General features: G+C 37.5%; 1 protein-coding gene across 2 annotated transcripts in view; it reads left to right on the plus strand.

The window, feature by feature from the left end:
• The window catches only part of LOC120074826, a 112034-nt gene extending 108159 nt beyond the window's left edge, over nt 1-3875 (plus strand). For both annotated transcript variants that reach the window (XM_039028028.1, XM_039028029.1), the window contains exons 60-64: nt 141-497; nt 874-1032; nt 1124-1411; nt 2569-2882; nt 3385-3875. In XM_039028028.1, coding sequence (XP_038883956.1) covers nt 141-497; nt 874-1032; nt 1124-1411; nt 2569-2730 — 966 coding nt within the window. In that variant the 3' untranslated portion in view covers nt 2731-2882; nt 3385-3875. The remainder of the gene's footprint in view (nt 1-140; nt 498-873; nt 1033-1123; nt 1412-2568; nt 2883-3384) is intronic.
• Nucleotides 3876-20671: the final 16796 nt, after the last annotated feature.

Below are 20671 nucleotides of genomic sequence, written 5' to 3' on the forward strand. Positions count from 1 at the left end.
GAAAAAGATGTTGGTTCTTACACTAAATCACAAATTTGTTGGGATTCTCATAACTTGATCATTACATATAAATCTCACGTTTTCAGCATTTCTTCTTCCTGAAAAACTGGAGCATGTTAACTAATTTATTTGTTTTTCAGGAGAATAAGGGTGTAGAAGATTTGGGTGATGTTATCCGAGAAGGAGGTGGAGCTCTGGCCAAGGGCCTATTCAGAGGAGTCACTGGTATATTAACAAAGCCTCTTGAAGGTGCAAAAACTTCTGGCGTTGAGGGATTTGTTCAGGGTGTTGGAAAAGGCATAATAGGTGCAGCTGCACAGCCAGTGAGTGGAGTTTTAGATCTTCTATCGAAAACTACAGAAGGTGCAAATGCTGTGAGAATGAAGATAGCATCTGCTATCACTTCGGATGAGCAACTTCTACGAAGGAGGCTGCCTCGTGTAATTAGTGGTGATAATTTGCTTCGACCATATGACAACTATAAAGCACAAGGACAGGTACTGTTTAGCTGGTCACTGGAGTTTGACGATTAATTATACATACCAAGACTAATGAACGTCAGCAAGTTACTTTACTGAACGAATTGAATTGCTGTTAGTATACTAATAGAACTACTGATGGAAACTTGATTGTCGAGGAACATCTTTTCTTCGTAGACTCATTAAATTCTTTGTAGCCCCATCCCTTTTAAATCTAATTTCGACATTGCTTTCACTGTTTCTTGCTCTGCAAGGTTACCAAGTCATCCCAAACATAAGTGCAGCATCTAAAAGTAGATCTCTATCAATTGTTGAACTAGCCCAATCTTAGAATTATGTTGATAGTTCATTGATTTGTGGAACACTAATCAAGAAAAAAAATTTCCTGGTGAAGGTTATATTGCAGCTGGCAGAATCAGGATCCTTTTTTGTACAAGTCGATTTGTTTAAAGTGCGTGGAAAGTTTGCATTGTCAGATGCTTATGAAGATCATTTTTTACTTCCCAAAGGAAAAATACTTGTTGTCACTCACAGAAGAGTCATATTGATGCAAGTAAGCTAGCGAATATTTAAATTCTATTTGGTGCCTTCTCTCTTCAGTGCGTGATAATTACCTGCAAAGCATAACTTTTTTCATTTTACAGCAACCTTCCACTATCATTGCTCAGAGGAAGTTCAGCCCAGCTAAAGATCCATGTTCAGTTTTATGGGATGTTCTGTGGAGTGACCTTGGGACAATGGAATTTTCGCATGGAAAGAAAGACCATCCAAAATCTCCCCCTTCTCGTCTCATCCTTTACTTGCAAGCTCGACCAACAGAGTTGAAGGAGCATGTTCATGTTGTAAAATGTAGTCGAGGCACTGACCAAGCTCTTCGAGTTTACTCCTCAATTGAGCGTGCAATGAACACCTATGGACAAAACCAATCAAAGGTTTGCTTTGTCTTGGAACCCTATTCAATAATGCCAATATTTATTCAAATGTTCCACCGGTGTGAAACCACTCTTCGCAGTTATCATCCTTCCTTATGGACTGGGTCAATTCCAAGTCTTAAGATTTTGGTATCTGATACACATTCACTTGCATTCATTATTTCTCGGCTTTAAGATATTGGATTGGTGATTCCACTATTCCGTTAAATTTCTGGGCTTACATGGGATTCAATGATGGTTGGAAATTGTAGGCTGTAGAATGGGAAGAACTCATTTTTATACACTCCAGTAAGTCATGGAATTATTACTCCCCTTAAATCTACATTAGAATATTGACCTACAAAATACCTAAAACTCAGTTATGAAATATGTTCAACATGAGCACCTGCCTAAAATCAAGCAGCTTGAAAATGGCCAAATCTATGCTCCATCCAAATTCAGCCGATATAAATGTCTAATGTAGCCACAATAGTCAGCACTGTAAAAAGAGTCTTCCCCGGCGTCCTAGCCACAAGAATGGTATAGAACAAAACATAAGTAACAAACCAAGGTACACGAAAAGCAAACTCCAAATAAACAAAGTCTTAAAAACCTAACAAAGCAACACCCAAAAAGTAACCTAGTGCAGATCACAAAAACTTTTAACTCCAATCCCAACATAAGCCCAGTGGGCAACAGAGGAAAATAGTCTTTGAAGACCAAAATTGTGAGCGTCATTCCATAACTGAATGGTAGCAAGATATCTTGAATAAACAAGGAAGCTGAGACTTCAAAAATTAGAGAAAACTAAGTGCTATTCGATTGCTGCAGGCTTGCAAACTGTTTGAAAAATTTAACTTCTTTAAACCCTGAACCCTAAACAAACCACTTAAATTTGGGTTTCAATTACTTGAATTTAAAACTATAAAGGATAAATTTGACTAACAGTCTCCTAAAACATGAAAAAGAAAATAGATAAATAAATAAAATTTTCTAGTGTTCTACAGAGTATACGTTCATTGAATTGAGAATAATTTAGAAATTGGGAAAAGTGAAATAACTGCACTCTTGACTAACTGAGACTTTTTGGTAATAACATCTATAAATGGAATTTTATGAATTCCTGCATGACTGGTTGCGATTGTATTGTAAACCAAAATCTTTACTAAATGATTCAGGAGATGATGCTAATGAGAGTAGGGAAACCATATTCACCAATTGCTGATGGTGCTATTGGTGACTATATTCCAAAAGAAGGAACTGTTGACTGGTCTCCGCAGCAGGTTCCTGCATCTGTTCCTTTCACTATCAGTTCCGCTTTCGGCAGTAGCAATTATTGATTCAGTGCTTGCGATGTTGCAATGATTTTTACAAAGCTCTTCATCATGAGAAGACGACATTTGGGAATTAGTACCCTTATTTTCTTGCGGAATGGTGAAGTACATAGCTAAGATCTGCTGAAACACTTCATAATCTGATTGAGAGCTGAACAGTATGCAATCCTCTCTTATGTATCTATAATTAGGAATATGATCTTTTGCAGTTTGCACATTCAGCTTAAACTAGTATTGATATCTGCATGGGTTTGGGTACTTGCGTAAAACTACTTTTCTTATGTCTTTCCTTACCTGCATCATGAACTGGTGTTTGAAAAAGATTTGAAATGAATGTAATTAAAATAAGGAAAAGAAAATAGAAATTTATTAATATGGATTTACAATCTTGATTTGTTAATAGAAAATTGAAATATGACAAGCTTAAATAAGTAGTCTAACCTCCAAATGGATAGAAATCCTATGATATCTGATCACTTTGGTTTGGATACTTTTTTATGTAAAAAGGTGATTTAATTTGATAACAAACCACTGACTTCGTTTGGAATTATAAAAAATATTTAAGCAAAAATATTTGGTGATCAGTTTTCTTCTTATGCATTACCTGTTAAATGGGTTGATTCATTGATTAATTGTTTTCTCTTTCTTGCGTATATCCAGGTACTCAACCTTCAGGATTCGGTTTAATAAACTTATTCTTTTTCGATGAGGAAATTTTAAGCTCGAATTTGTTGCTCTGCGGCAATCAGCTTCGTCAGGTTTCTGGGTATTGTATAGCCTTTTAACAACCCTTGTATAGTTAGTTGCATATAAATTATCATATATTATATGTATATGTATTACAGATGAGACTGATTAGTCCACAGCAAAAGAACATTCTTTATCTGATTAAAGAGATTTAAATGATGGTTGGCATCATCAATCAAATGCCATTCAGGTCCATTTGATGCAAGAAGTTGCTGCATCACTTTGGTTGTCGGAGGCAAAATCAAAATTCTAGAGTAACTGAACATTATTTGGGTTACTAATCACAGTTCAATTGGAGGACGGCTAAATGATTTTTTCTTTTTTTTTTTTTTTTTAATTTCAACATCAAGTGCAGAATTTGAACCTCTCATCTTTATAGGAATGTGATTATGCAATCAACTATGTCAACGTGAGAATGAGCAGTCAGTTTTTTTTTTTTTCCCTCTATTTAGGTATACCTGTTTTTCAAGTATATACTTAAAGGGGAAGTATATCACTTAAGAGAGGAATATACTTTTTGGTTCTTGAGATTTAAGGATTTATTTGTCCTTAACTTTCAAACTTGATACTTTAATTCCTAAGGTTTAAAATAGGGTCAAAATTATAAATTAGTTCCTGAATTTTAAGGTTTGTGTCTGTTAGATTTTTAAATGTTCAAAATTCTATATTGAGTTGTTGAGTTTTCAAAATTCTTAAAATTTACGAATAGTCACAAAATTGAAAACTTGGATTCCATTAGGCATAATATTTAACTTTATACTTAACAAATAAAAAAAATAAAAAAATAAAATGAAATTTGAAGGGCCTATTCAATACAATATTGGAAGTTTAGGATTTGTTACATTTTTTAAAGTTCATGGTTCAAATAAATATAAGCTTAATTTAGCTAAACTTTGATTCAAACCGTCAGACGTATGTGATTCATACCATCAAATATCCAAATGTGATTATATACTAGATGTTTTTTAAATTAAAATAAAATAAACTGTTGTATAGAAAAGTCACCTTTTGTTAGCTATTTTGCTAGGAGACCATTCCTATGTGTAGACTCTCTTTTAATGGCTAACTATTGGTTTTATTAATTCTATTTGCTTCTAATGTATTCTCTCAATATATATATATATATAAGAAAAATTGCTAAAACTAATTTTGGAATTTAAAAAAATTGTAAAAAGATGACCTACTTTCTAAGAAGTAAGAAGGGTTTTTTTTTTTTTTTTTTTCTTTTTAATGAGTGAAATTATCTTTTTATTTCAAAATAAAATGAATTCTTGGTATGGATGTCATTGTTTTGAAGGCCAAAGATTTCTATCTTCTATTTACATCATATTCATGTGAAATTGTTCCCTCTTCTATTTTTTCCCACCTAACAATTCAACTTTCCTCTGGTTTTCCATCATGGAAATAGGAAAAGTGTACAATTGATGATTCTTTCTTTTGTATGTGGTTTGATTTTGGGTTGTTTTGTGTGGAAGACTTGGAATTTCACAAAACTTTTGATTCTTACCTAAGTTGGTTTGTGGATTCAATTTTAGAACTACTTCAAGCTTCAGTTAATAGTTTTTCCTTGAAAAATAATCAAGATAATTATGATGCAACAAGACTTGAAATTTAAAAGTTGAGTCTCTCACAGTTGAGGAACGTAGCTCAAGCTATGTGGATAGTGGGAGGAAAACCCCAGTATTCTCTATTCTAGGCACATCAGCATAGAGTGAGTTCTTAATTAAAAATACGAGTCAAACACAAGCCCCTGTTTTAGTGAAAGATAAATAGAATGGGGATGCTTTCTGGGTTCAAAAAAATTACGATGTGTATGAAGATTTTGACAACCTTTGGGTTGTTTCAAGATTGTTTGCATTTAATAAATGGAAGGGGATAGTTGTTGGAAGATTTTTTCCAAACCAAAGTCACCATTAATCCTCTTTTTGCTGAAAATGCACTAATTAATTTTGAACACGGGAAAATAATGGATTTGATCAGGAATTAAGTCCATTCCATTTTCTCGAGAAAATGGAATAAGTTTCATCACAATTGGCCACGGCTTTCTAAGGGTTATGGAGGTTGGATCAAGAAAAAAAAAAAGGACTATTGGAAAAGAAAAAGAAACACCTTTGAAGCCATTAGCTTTTTTCAGGGACTTGAAAGTATTGCATTAGAAACGCTTAGTTTTCTCAACGTTTCTGAAGCCAAGATTGAAGTGAAAATAAATTTGTGCGGATTCTTACCCTCAACAATTGAATAACATATGCTTTGCGCAATAATATCTTTTTAAATTTTAACGATGTTGAATTTATTGATCCCCAATTGAGAGTTATGCGTCAAAGATTTTTCAAAACCAATTGTTCTATTTTGAGTGAATCAAAGTATGATGAATGATATGATTGTAGTTTTCTAGATTCTGATACGGCCTTCCTTGCCTCCATTCAAAATATGCTAAGTTTTTCGAGAGTCTTATAAATACCCTTTTGAAAGAAGATGCTCAGTTGTTGAAATCCTTTTTGATACTTTCTCCAGTCTCAAATGTCCCCACGAAGTCAAAAGAAGAGGAGGAGACGACTAGTATGCTTGAAAGCAATAGGTAAAGAAGTGCCTCTAAGGAAGGAGGTTGAAATTGGTGTCCGCTTGTCTGAAAAGACCTTTAAAATCACCCAAGTTGGTGAAAGTTTTGATAACCTTGTTTTATTTTCAGATAAAATTTTTACAGTCGGTTCAATTTCCCTTTTTCAAGAAGCTATCTCTCCAAAAAAAAATGATGATAGTCTACGTAGCAATATTCAAGCAATGTTCAAGCTTCCCCCCTCATTCCTTCAAAGGACACAAATTGTGTTTCTTCTCTCAATGCACCTCCTCATCTTCCATTTGTTTTGCAGAGTTGTTTGATGTTGTTTAAGCCTTATCCCAAATACTTTTGTAGGAAGAAAGTCCTATCTTCAGGGCAAGTGTCCGATAATTTCACAACATGTTTGTATCAGTACAATACCAAATTTCATTTGATTTCAAAGCCAAATTTCATTTGTGTCCCTAAAATGGGTTGATTGGTATGAAAATCCCATCTTTTTTTTTCATTTAATTTTCTCTCCTCTCTCATTTCAACATTTTTTTTTTCCTCTTTAACTTCGATTAACATTTTTATGTACTATCTTCATTCTTCTTTCAACCCTTTGGTTTCCTTTCAATTCGTGTTGGACCAATACTTTCAAAAAGTGGTTAGAATTTGGAGAAGTATTCAAAATGAAGAATCTCAATTTAGTTCATTTTATTGAGCGTTAATGGTACGATTCCTCTTTTCCTTATTTTTTTTATTTTTATAAATTAATAATTAAAAAAAAAACTTCAATAGGGCCCTTAGTAGTAAATTGAGCTCTCTCTTATGAAAAAAACTAGCTCATTTGTCCCTTTGTAAAAAAAAAAAGAAAAATAGAAAGTTTGGGCATTTCTAGAATATAAACCCAATGTTAGGACTATGGATATAGGGAAAAATTTATAATACTACAAACCTTGTCTTTTCATACTGTGGATCTATCTTCACTAATATTACTAGATCTTATATTAATATTAATGGATCCTATTTTATTTTTAAAAATAGAGTGATAGTAAGGGAAATTTTCCAACTCCTATAATAAGTAAATTATCCTATCTATAGTTAGCCCAAAATTTTACACAACAAAAAACAAAAAACTTCCCCAACCCACTAGGAAAAAAAAAACCCTAACCCTATTTAATAATCCCTCTAATATCAACCCCAAGCTCTTCCATCCCTTAACTTGCAGCCTACCTCGACCGTTATTGACCGAGAAACCATTCGGTTCGATTAGACTTCCAAATACGGTTGGTTCTATTTGAGAATTGAAGTCGAAACGAACAAAACCAATTACACCAAATCCCAAACAAAAGTGTTCCTCGGATTTTTTGTACCGATGGCTCTTTTTTGGGGGCCAAATGAAAAATGGGTATCTTTTTTAAATTGAATGAAAAGTGACATTTTGCTTATCTCAGCATCCTGTGAATTTATTCATTCGACCATAAAACCAATCTGCACACCAATTTATAAGTTTTCTTGATACTTGATACACGATACACGATACACAATACTCGATTCTCAATCCTTGATCCTTGATGCTTGATGCTCAATCCTTGATGCTCTATGTTCTATGCTTTATGTTATATGATCCATGTTATATACTAGCTACATGCTACTCGATTCTCAATCCTCGATCTCTGATCCTCGATCCTCGATCCTCGATACTCGATATTTGATGCTTCATGCTTGATGCATTATACTCTATGCTATATACTAGCTACATGCTACTCGATCCTCGATACTCTAGGCCCTATGTTGTATGCTCTATGCTCGATTCAGAAGTTCACTTGATGCTCGATGCTCTAGTGTTATAAACTCTATGTTTGATGCTTGATTCAAAAAAACGTAAAAAAAAAAAAAAACCCGCAAAGAATGAGAAAAAAAGAAGAAATGCACAAAAAGAACAAAAGAAAAAAAAGGAAGAAAATGCAGAAAGAAAAATGAAAAAAAAAAAAAAAAAAAAGAATCGTAGAAAAAAAAAAGAAAAAAGGAAGAAGAAGAAGAAGAAACTCGAAAAAAATGAAAAAAGAAAAAAGAAAAAACGTAGCAAAACGAAGAAAATAGAAGAATAATGCATTTAGGGCTAAAGTGGTAATTTTACACAGTCATGACATAAGCAGAATGCCAAATTTCATTGGTTTTCAAAATGGTATCAATTTTTCATTTGTGCCTTTTATTTTGTGCCATCTATGCCATTTTCCGGGAATTTCGTAAGGATGAGTCAAATTTTGAGGCTCATTCAAAATTTGGCCCATCTTTAAAAAACATTCAAATTTTGTCCTTTTGATGACGTCAGCCGTATGTGAAATTTCCGTTTAGTCCTCAAAACATTTGAAGACGTGTGTGCATCCCATTTTCTCGCTCATTCATCTCATGTCACACTCATTCCTTTTGTTCATTCCATTCGTTCTTGTAACTAATTTCCCACCAGTTTGCATGTAATTAATAGTCATTGTACGAATTTTCGAATACTTCGAAAAACCCACAATTCTTTCAAAGCAATTTAATGAAAAGTGTTGTGCACGTTAAGTCCCACTAAGATAACAAAACATTTTGACCAAATCGAGTATCATACGTTCTCATAAAACGTTCTCTCTTAAAAAAAAAACACATAACATTTATCTGCAAAGTTTTCCAAAAAATACGAATTTGTAATGTTCTAATTGCTATTGAATATTTGGATCATCTTCGAATTATATGAATCTCATTCATATAATTGATATTTGGATCATATCCATGAAGGAAATCGGACATGAGGATTTCCATGAGCAACGGAAGGATCGTTCCAAATTTCATTCGTATATGAAAAAACAATTACAGTCCAGAAATGGAAACATACATGCTATGCACAAATGAAATTATAGCATAATTTTCTAAAGATCAAGGGATAGAATTAACATACCTTTGAAGACTCATCTTCAACACCCTTGATCACAAAAATTCGTTCACAGCAAGACGACAACGACAAACACTCGAACACTTCGACCGCTACACTGTACGATCATAGCAACCACGAACATAGCGATCTCCAAGATCACGAACACCACGAACAACCTCTAAATAACCTTGACTATGTCGAGTTGCGTATGACCTGTCTCTTATACACATCTAGATGTGTATAAGAGACAGCTCTAAACACCACGAACAACCTCTAAATAACCTTGACTAGTGTCGAGTTGAGTACGGCACCACCACAACGGCTACCTTGGTATTCTCGGTGTGAGAATCCAGAAGTGTGGGCTCTGTGTGGACTTGGTTAGAGGACGAGACCGGAGGAACAATCGTGTAAACGATTGAGAAAGTGGGAGATGGCAGAGGTCTATCGTATAGACGATGCCCAATTATTTAACAAAAGCTATGTGATTGTTTAGTAGAAGTTGCACGATCGTTTAGCTCATCGACCAGCTGAGTGACTAGTATAGAAACACTCTACGATCATCTAGTCTCACTTCAGTTGTCGTTTAGTAAATCGTATTTACTTGACAGCCACCGTGAGAAATTTTCGAAAATAGAAGTTCTCAATTCAACAACTACTAAATTTAGGAAAATATTTTTCCTTTTATCTCATGGTTATCATGAAACCACCAATACCCCCCACTAAATTGGTTAGTAGAGAAAAAGAGATAACTATCCAATAATTAATATTATTATAAATATATATGATAACCAACTTACCATACTATATTTATAACCTATAGTTTTAATATTTCATCTCATGAAACATATAAACCATAGCCCTTTTTATATTCCATAGCACTTAATATAAATCTCATTTACATTAATCCTCCATTTGACGAATCTCATATATCATACCAATCATATTATATATAATCGAAATCAACACCAAGAAATGATCCTCAACTTGAATCAATTGAGCTACCAAGGGGACCTTATGGACCTGTAGCTCGAAGCTCCAATGGTAAATGAATAACTAACTAAACTCTTTAGTCATGGGATCCACCATCCATTAACTTCCAGGCACTCCACTAAAGACCGACAACTGAACTCTTCTTACTACAGAAATATTTTGTGTCCATCTTAACCAATCAACAGTGTGATAACCCTTCACAGACCGCTCGTAAGTACAACTAGGCCAATAACAGTTATGCCCCTGTAGTTACATATAACTTCTTAAGTACCACTGATCCCTCTAATGAACATAAGTCATAGTTCTACTATGACCGAGTGCTCTCTTCCAAAGAGAAGTTGTGGCCACTATGTTCAAGCCCCAGAATCATTCTTTAAGGGAGTAATCTATCCACTTACCTCTGCTTTAGGGAAGGAGTGAATTCCATCTTGTGTATCTGAGTTTCCAGCTCCCAAATTAGACAAGTCCCCAAAAAGGTAGGCATATTGAGTTGGAAATCCGGCCACTCTCCCTCATACTAATCACTCAGGATTGAGGTCATCTCACCTACGGTCGTTTAGATGAGATGTAAGTCTCCAGTATCAACGGCGTTATATACAGAGATTAGCCATCTTGTGGTTCGGTCTTATACAAACTCTTTGTATAGGACACCCCCGCTCGCATATCTCCACATGAATGGTCAGGATCTACCATCTGTAGTAGTTCACAACACTTGCAAACCTCTACAAAGTGGGTCATATCCGTAGTATCACTAGGATTAGGAATCCCTCCTTAATTCTTACACGACAGACCTATTTAGGTTATCACTTAAGGTATGATCCACTTGTATATCTCATATACATGCTTAAGTTTACATACAATAACCATGGAGCTTTGTTTATTGGATATGAGTAAATGCCAGATAAAATAACTCTTATTTTATTCATAACAATGTATATAAATTACAAACAACGAGACTCCGGGAGAATTAGGACACCAATCCCAACAATCTCCCACTTGTCCTAAGGCCACAGGAGACTAATGTACAATACAAGATAAAGACATGTACAATATACAATAAACTAGGGCATACCCGAGTATCATCTCCCACTTGCCCTAGACAAGATGCCGCATGTCCTGTAGACCCAGACTCTCCAGGTGACCCTCGAATACTTTAGCCGTGAGAGCGTTTGTAAAGGGATCAACAATGTTGTGCTCTGACGCGATCTTCATGACTATCACATCACCGCGATGCACAATCTCCCTGATCAAGTGGTATTTCCGCTCTATATGCTGTCTCTTATACACATCTAGATGTGTATAAGAGACAGGCGATACACAATATCCCTGATCAAGTGGTATTTTTGCTCTATATGCTTGCCCCGATGATGACTCCGAGGCTCCTTCGAATTTGCCACAGCCCCGTTGTTATCACAATAGAGAGTGATAGGTAAATCCATATTTGGAACAACTTCCAAATCAGTAAGGATTTTTCTCAGCCAAACAGCTTCTTTAGCTGCTTCACAAGCTGCTATGTATTCAGCTTCCATAGTGGAGTCCGCGATGCATCCTTACTTGATGCATTGCCACACTACAACCCCTTCATTCAAAGTGAACACTGACCCCCTGATGTCGATTTACGAGAAGCTCTATCAGTCTGAAAGTCAAAATCTGTGTATCTTGTAAGGATCAGATCCTTATCTCCATACACGAGTATGTAGTTCTTCATTCTCCGAAGATACTTGAGGATCATCTTGACCGCCGTCCAGTGATCAAATCCTGCATTGGACTGATATTGACTGAAAATCTCTACTTCATAGCAAATGTCGTGTCTAGTACACAACATTGCATACATTAAGCTTCCTACAGCTGAAGCATAGGGAATCTATCTCATCTCCTCAACCTCTTGAGGTGTCTTAGTGAAGGAATTCTTATACAAGAGTACCTATGAGTGGAAGCAGATCTTTCTAATTCATTGTAACAGAATTTACACATATACATTCAAACAAATAGATATCCATTTTACACTAAATTACTGGCATTCTTAAAGGATTAAAAAACAAAAAGACCAAGAGTACGTATCAGTTGAAGACTTTCCTCAAAAAACTCAGTCTCTACGTGAACGAACTCCTCTCGCTCTTTCTCGTCCAGTAAGTGATTGCCCAGCAACAACACGGTCGTCTACATGAACAGCAGCGCACGAACAACAGGCAACAGAAACGACACCACCACTCAAAGCCCTCAGTATTCTCGAAGTAAGAATCCAAAGGGTGGGCTTTGATAGAATTGGTAGAGGGGAGGCGGAAAGGCTATCGTGTATTACCATCTAGTGGTGACGAAAATTAGAGGGACGCAATATGCGATGCATGTCTTAAGCTATGTGTTAATTCTCATGCGTCGGTGGTCATGCGTTGAACTGAAAGTATGCATTACTCTTATATGCGATGACCATGTGTTCCTGTCACAAGTTTTCTTGTGCTCACGCCAAGTATAATGCAAACGCAAGTTTCTCGGGTAATCCGAGGTCGAACTCAGGGACTTGTAACTAAATGTTATGTAGTGATGTGTATGCGCGCGGATGAATAAAAGAATGATGGGGGGTTTTAAGCTACAAACTACCCTTACTTCTAACTAACAGACAAAGCATTGGAAGTATGAATGAGAGGTAGAGACACGACAACTGTTGATGCGTAGTAAATGCATGGAAAAATAGATAAAATGTGAAGATGTCTTCATCGTAACCTTAAGTTTGACCGCATGGGCAACCTCAGCCAATGCAAGCTATGCGATCATGTTACACACACTTGAGCCTATTTCTAGGATGCATGCGATGTATATGCGAAGTGTCGAGAGGCCTTATTCCTAAGTCTCTATTCCTACTCATGTGCTCCCGCACATAAACAAGATGACTGCATACCACTGCATCCTACTTCTTGGACGCATGCAATATCCTCTCCATAGGGTGCATATGCTGTGTAATAGCAAACGAAGCTTATTTCTAAGTTCTCCATTCTTGCTTATACGTTCCAATCCACCGTCTCGAGTCTTAGATTTGGTTTTTTAGACTACTCTCCCAAGTATGCCTAAATGATGAATGATGCACTCATAAGACAAGATAACCGCATAAACTTGGCTGACGTAAGATTATTCCTATCTCTAGTGAATACTTACTTACATTGCTTAATGCAACTAACCACTTACTTTACCGGGCAGTTAGTTATTGTTAACTTTACTCATAGACAAGCATTGCGTCTGCCTATAGACAGGTGTTGCTACAACTTCACACTAAGCAAATAAGGTCTGGCAGTTAGTTGTTGTTGACTTTATTCATAGACAAGCATTGCGTCTGCCTATAGACAGGTGTTGCTACAACTTCACACTAAGCAAATAAGGTTTTCTCATAATACTCATGCAATGCACATCTCCTGGTGGTTTGCTACATGCTTCATATTCCTATGCCGCATGATTAAGTATGCGATAGTCTAGCAATCTCACTAAGTGATGCAATGAATGTTAAAGATGCTAAGTAAAGGAAGATGGAGATGGAATTGAAGGAAACATAGAAATGCATTGATCACAAAATGTATTAATTTCTTAAGCCAAAATGTAATACAATACAATAATATAAGAAAAGAAGAGAAAATGAAAGGACCAGCTGGAAGCAATGTCTTGCTTCCAGTAGATGTGTGTCAAGGATGTCGGTGGTGCAATGGAAGGGTGGTGGAGCTGACTCTCTCGAGATCTAACTCTGGCAAAGGCTCCGGTCGTCACTCGGAATGGATGAATGAGATGAACTCTCAAGCTTTCTTCTAATTCGTTCGTCTGGATCACAAGGTTCCGTCCGAAGGCCGAAACTTGGATGATCTGAAACTCTGCTCATCGGCTTCTATTATAGAGCTGGATCGCCGACAACATTAATATACCTACTCTGATTCTGATATTTGTGGCGCGTTGGTCCTTTTCTGAAGTCTCTGCTGCTAACGACGTGGTAGGTGAAATGTCAACATCATCTTCTGATTTTCTCGAGATATGCGTTGATACTTCCATTCCACCAACCTTGCGTTCATCCCTCTATTATGGTTATCATCATGTAGCCACAATCTTGCAATGACCGCATTTTCTTGATTACCACAACTTCTACACGATGACCGCAATCACTTGACAATCGCAACTCCTATACGATGGACACATGTGGTTGATTACCGCAACACCCATGCATTGAACATATGCGTTTGCGTTTGCGATGGAGAATTTCTCCGCATGCGGTTGTCTATGCGATAGCCCGGCTTCCGCATATGCATCCGCTTCCTGCGTTAGCTACAAAGATAGAAAATTGAACACATAATAACGTATAATAGTGGGTTAGCCGAGATTCTTAATGCTGAACGACGCAAACTCATTTTCTCATGAATTTCTAACATAATCGCCGCATAATCTGCTTAACAACCCTCATAATTCAAAATAAAAGGCCTAAGATGACATGCATTTCTGCCCGTTATCATCTAGCAACTGGGAAAAAGGAATGACTATCGTATAGTCGGGTGCTTGATCGTTTATTGCGGGGTACACGATCGTGTAGTAAAAGCTAAGCGATCGTCTATCCGATCATTTAGTTCAGCTGAAGCACTAAGCAATCGTTTAGAAAAGGTAAGCAATCGTTTAGTAAATCACAGGCGATCATTTAGAAAAGTGCGGGTGTGCAATCGTTTAGTAAGCGGGCGCTATTGTATAGGCTCTCAAACACTAAGCGATAGAAGGCTAACACACCGTGAGCGTTTATTCGTCTCTCTTTTGCAAAATGAAAACAATTTTCATTTTATTCTTCAGTTACTAAAACTGAATAGAACTTCCCACTATCACACGAATTCAGAGAAAACTTCGACCAATTATCTAATAACCGCCCAATTAATAAAATAATAAATATAATTATATTATATTCTTAACCTATAGTTTGATATCATATATCCACTATAGTGTTTTCTCTTCTACATAATATAAATCATATTTATATCCACTTTCCTCCAAAATAATGTATCTCATACATTTAGTCAATCATATCATATATAATTAACCAATTCAATTATATCATATATAATCGAACTCCCTTTTGTCAATTTGAACATTTCAAACTGACCCAAAAACTAATTCTCAACTTTTATCTAAGCTACCAAGGGGACCTTATGGACCTATGGCTTGAAGCTCCAATGGTATGTGAATAGCTTACTAAACTCTTTAACCACGAGATCCACCATCTGTTAACTCCCAGGCATTCCACTAAAGTCCGATAGTGAACTCTTCTTATCACAGATATATTTCTATGTCCATTTAATATCCAATCATGAGTACGATAACCCTTCACAAATGCTCGTAAGTATAGCTAGGCCAACCCTATAGTTACATCTCATTCCTTAAGTACCACTGATCCCTTTAATGAACAATACAACATAGTCCAACTATGTGTGAACACCTCTCGGGCCATGAGAAGGTGTGTAGTGCCACATCGTTCAAGCCCTGGAATCAGCCCTTAAGAGAGCTATCTATCTACTTACCCCTGCTTCGGGGAAGGAGTGAATTCCATCTTGTGTAGCTGAGTTCCCAGCTCCCAAATCCGACGAATCCGCAAAGTGGTAGGTTTAAGTCGACGGTTTGGCCACTCCTACCCATGCAAATCAAAGGACCTCCCTCAATGGTAGGAGTTCCTAGCTCACTCAGGATTGAGGTCATGTTATCTATGGTCATCCTAGTGAAGTGAAGTCTCAGTCATGAACGGTGTTATATAACGAGACGTTAACACTTCGTGGATAGGTCTTATACAAACTCTTTGTATAGGATGCCTCCGCTCGCATGTCCCCTACACGAATGATCAGGATCAGATCATCAGTGACAAGTCACAACACTTGTAACTATTCCACAAAACGGGTTGCATCCATAGCGTTACCAGGATAAGGTTTACTTCCTATATCCATATACTACAGGCCATTTTGGTTATCTCTTAAGACATGATCTACTTGTATGTCACCATATACATGCTTAAGTGACATAAAGACAACCAAGGATTTTAGTTTATTGGTTTGTGGTAAAGCAAATAATGCATCCAGATGAGCCAAATCAAGAAGTGAAGTAAATATCATATATTATACATCATCAGCGTTTGTACATACTGTTTACAAATTACAGGACACGAGACTTTAGGGCATCAACCCCAACAATCTCCCACTTGTCCTAAAGCAAAGTGAGGTGTACAAAAACAAGTACAAAACAATAAACTAGGTATAAAAGCCCAGTATAAGAAAATCTCCCACTTGCCTTAGTCCAGCCGCGGGCGGTCCCATAGGCCCATGCTCTGAAGGTGACCCTCAAACACTGTAGCCGTGAGAGCCTTCGTAAACGGGTTAGCAACATTATGCTCCGAAGCGATCTTCGTGACGATCATGTCCCCTCGATGTACTATCTTGCAGATTAGGTGATACTTTCGCTCTATGTGTTTGCCACGCCTGTGACTCCTAGGCTCCTTGGGGTTTGCCACAGCCCCACTATTATCACAATAGAGAGTGATTGGCCTAGACATATCTGGAACAACTTCTAGTTCTTTCAAGAACTTCCTGAGTCAGATGGCCTTCTTAATAGCTTCGCAAGCCGCTACGTACTCCGCCTCCATAGTGGAGTCGACGATGCACCTCTGCTTAGTGTTTCGCCACACTACAGCTCTTCTGTTAAGAGTAAATACTGACCCTGAAGTGGACTTGTGAGAGTTCTTATCAGTCTGAGAGTCAGTATTCGTTTATCCAGTAAGGATTAAATCCTTAGATCCATACATGAGCATGTAGTCCCTCGTTCTTCGAAGATACTTGAGGATGTTCTTCACTACGGTCCCTGGGTTAGACTGATACCTACCGACTATGCCTACAGCGTAGCAGATGTCTGGTCTAGTACAGAGCATCGCATAGATGATACTGCCAAATCGAGATGCATATTGTACCCATCTCATCTCCTCAACCTCTTGAGGTGTCTTAGGACACATGTCCTTAGACAAAGTGACTCCATGCCTTAACGATGTAGGCCCCTTTTAGAGTCCTGCATCGAGTACTTGAGCAACATCTTGTCAATGTACGATGCCTGAGACAGTGTTAGGACTTTGTTCTTATGATCCCAACAGATCTGTATACCCAAAACAAACTGAAACTCTCCTAAATCTTTCATTTCGAATTGGGTCGCTAGCTAGTTCTTAACTACAGTCAGTAGACTTACATCATTCTCAATGAGTACTATATCGTCTACAAACAACATTAAGAAAACTACTGAAGCGTTAGCGATCTTCTTATAGACATAAGGTTTATCAACGTTCTGGTCAAACCTATACGACTTGATCACAGTATCAAATCGTATATTCCAGGATCTAGACGCCTATTTCAGCCCATAAATGGACCGATTCAGTTTGCAAACTTTTTGCTCTTGACCTTGGACAATGAATCCCTCAGGTTGCACCATGTAAATGGTCTCCTCAAGATTGCCATTCAGAAAGGCCGTCTTGACGTCCATTTTCCAGATCTCATAATTATAATAAGATACAATGGACAGGAGGATGCAGATCGACTTTAACGTGGCAACAAGAGAGAAAGTCTCCTCATAGTCAACTTCCTCTACCTGGGTATAACCTTTTGCTAGAAGTCGAGCCTTGAAGGTTTGCACCTTCCCATCAGCACCACATTTGTGCTTGTAGATCTATTTACAAAACCTATAGGTCTTACCCCATTAAGCTGATCTATAATATCCCATACTAAGTTGAAGTACATGGACTTCATCTCGAGATCCATGGCTTTGACCCATTCATCCCAGTCGACATGCTTCATGCCTTCTGATAAGACAACGGATCCTCAACGTCGACATCTGCGACCATAGCAAGGATTTTTCTGAAACCCAGATAGCGAATGGGCGAGTTCGCAACCTTCCCACTGTATCGAGGTTCCCTCAACTCTTGAGGTGGAACTGACCTACTAGATGAACTATCATCAACAACTCTTGTTGATGAAGCAGGCTCTTGAACAACTCTTGTTGAAGTTGCAGTAGTTTCATTGAAAAGCTCACATAACACGACTTTACTACGTGAACTGTGCTCCCTAATATGATCCTCCTCTAGGAAAGTAGCGTTTGTGGAAACAAACACCCTATTTTTCGATAGATCATAAAAGTATCCCCCCCCGAATACCTTTGGGGTAGCCTACAAAGAGGCATAACCTCGACTGTGGTTCCAACTTCTTGGGATTTGCCTCAAGCACATGTGTAGGGCAACCCAAAATGCAGAAGTGACGTAAACTAGCTTTACGCCTGTTCCACAACTTCAGAGGTGTAATTGCAACACTCTTGGAGGGAACACAGTTGAGTATGTATACCGCAGTCTCCACTGCGAAACCCGAAAACAAGTTCGGTAAGGAAGCGTAACTCATCATCGAATGAACCATGTCCAACAAGGTTCTATTTCTCCTCTCCACTACACCATTCTGTTGAGGTGTACTGATAACGAGTAGAAATGCACGTTATCATAGTACTAAGTTCTTAAACAATATTGGATTGCGTTGATGAAATATGTTAAATTGCGTCCATTAAGCATAAATTCTATAATATTGTGGTCGCATGCGTCCAACGCATTAGAGCAGTTGATCTTTAAATTTTTGTGCAGGGAATATGCGTTAACACAATGCAAAGAGTGCAATCACAGGAATACATTGGTCGAGCGCAACTTCACCACAAGACTTTGCGTTTGATTGTGCTCGCAAACATTTGCCCAAGAAGAATCACTGCAACTTGGTCAGCGCAACATGGTGGGCGCATCCAGGTGAAAGGATAATTAAGAGCGATGGGACAGAAAGCTTATGACAGTCGGATCCAAATTAAGTTGATAGCCGATAACGGTCACAAAGTACATTTAACTTTATCGGTAACAATCATCCGGCGCGTCAATCAGGAATTAAAGTTGTCCCATCTGTACAACTGGGAGAGAGAAGTTGCCTTTCACCATGGAAACTCTATAAATACCAAGTGCATTCTTCAGAGAAGGGGTTAAGCAGTCAATTACTTCATCACCTAACAAGTTCATGTCTCTGTCTATAGGCTTCTTTCATTTTAAGGCAGACGCAAGGAAGAAAGTGTGTTGATAGATCGTTCTGATAAGCTTGGGAAAGCACCGAAAGCTCCAAGACAGAGAGAGGGTCAACGCCTGCAGAAGCGGGAACATTTGTAGATCAAAATAGAGATTCAGTATAAAAAGCCTCGGTCAGCAAGGAATTGTTACCAGGCTCTCTAACTTTATTTTCCATTATCATTTGTACTCAACTCAGTTATAAGAATGGAATGTCTTTCTCTATATCTGTTCACTCTCTATTATTTATGCATGAATAGATAAATTAGTTGAATGGGTTGAGAAGTAATTAGCTAGCATAACGAGGGAATCTTCATCTTTGCGATTATCTTGCTTATGTATGCTTCATTCGTCTATTAGAGATACTCGGGAGGGTAGTCTAAAGACAGAATCTAGACTTGGAAAGGTCAGGTCAGAATCTAAGTTTGGAAAAACCAGATTAGAACGCATAAACGGGAGATAGACGCTTAGGAATGAGCACTATTTGTTATCAACGCATCGCATGCATCTTAGCAATAAGGTATGATTGTATGCAATCACCTTGCTTTCATGCATTTTGCATCAACGCATAGGACAAGAGTAGAGACTTAAGGATAAGCTCTATGGACATTTTGCATTCAACACATGCGTCCTAGACTTAGGAGCATCGCATTTACATTGGGAAATGACTTGCTGTGCATGGTTGTAACATGATCGCAAGGTTTGACGCATTCCCGAGTAACGCTAGCTAAAAGACCTTCTCAACCTGTTCATCGCATACTCATTGCATCTATCAACGCAACTATCTTTCTCAAATCCGTCGCCTTTATTTACTTCTTTTTCATCAACGCAACAATACACCCACACTTTATTTATTTACTCGGTTACCACAAAGTTTTCATAACATTACCAACGCAACTATTTTCACAAGTCCCTGTGTTCGACCATGGACTTACCAGGAAACTCAGAGGAATTTACACTTGAATTCCACTGGGGAAACTTGAGTGCACAATACAATCCATCAACGCATATCATCCAAATTTCCACTTAATAAAATAACGCATCATGTACCCGACGTTGAGAGTTGGGAAATGATTCCATGTTCTATCAAATAGTCCTGGAATGCCGAGTCCAAAAAAACTTTCCACCTCGATCCAATCGAAGTTTTAATCCATCTATCCAATGCGTTTTCAACTTCAGCCTTTAACTCTTTGAACTTTTCAAAGGATTCAGACTTCTGTTGCATCAGATAAACATACCCATATGATAACTTGTAGAAGTACAAGTTATTTATATCATCTTACTTAGAATATGTAGCAATAGGAAGGAAAAGTTGCATCAAACATATTAAAATTTGCTTAGAAACACAAAGATTGTAAAAGTATCAGAGACACACCCGCTGACTGCATTGCGATGGCAAAAAGAATATCCAAATCTTTGTTTTGTAGGTAATAGGTATCACCGCATACGATGATTTCTCGTGGAAAAAAAGTGCAACGCATTCTCGGGGATTTTGTATCACCACATGCGACGATTGCTCGTGGACAAAAAGAGCAACGCATTCTCGGGGATTTTTGAAATTGTACAACTTTTTTATGTACAACTTGAAAAATTGAACGTGCAGCAGAGCGAACATTCCCACCAAGCCTCGACATGA

Source organism: Benincasa hispida, chromosome 1 (assembly GCF_009727055.1).
Source record: "Benincasa hispida cultivar B227 chromosome 1, ASM972705v1, whole genome shotgun sequence".
NCBI classification, from domain to species: Eukaryota; Viridiplantae; Streptophyta; class Magnoliopsida; order Cucurbitales; family Cucurbitaceae; genus Benincasa; species Benincasa hispida.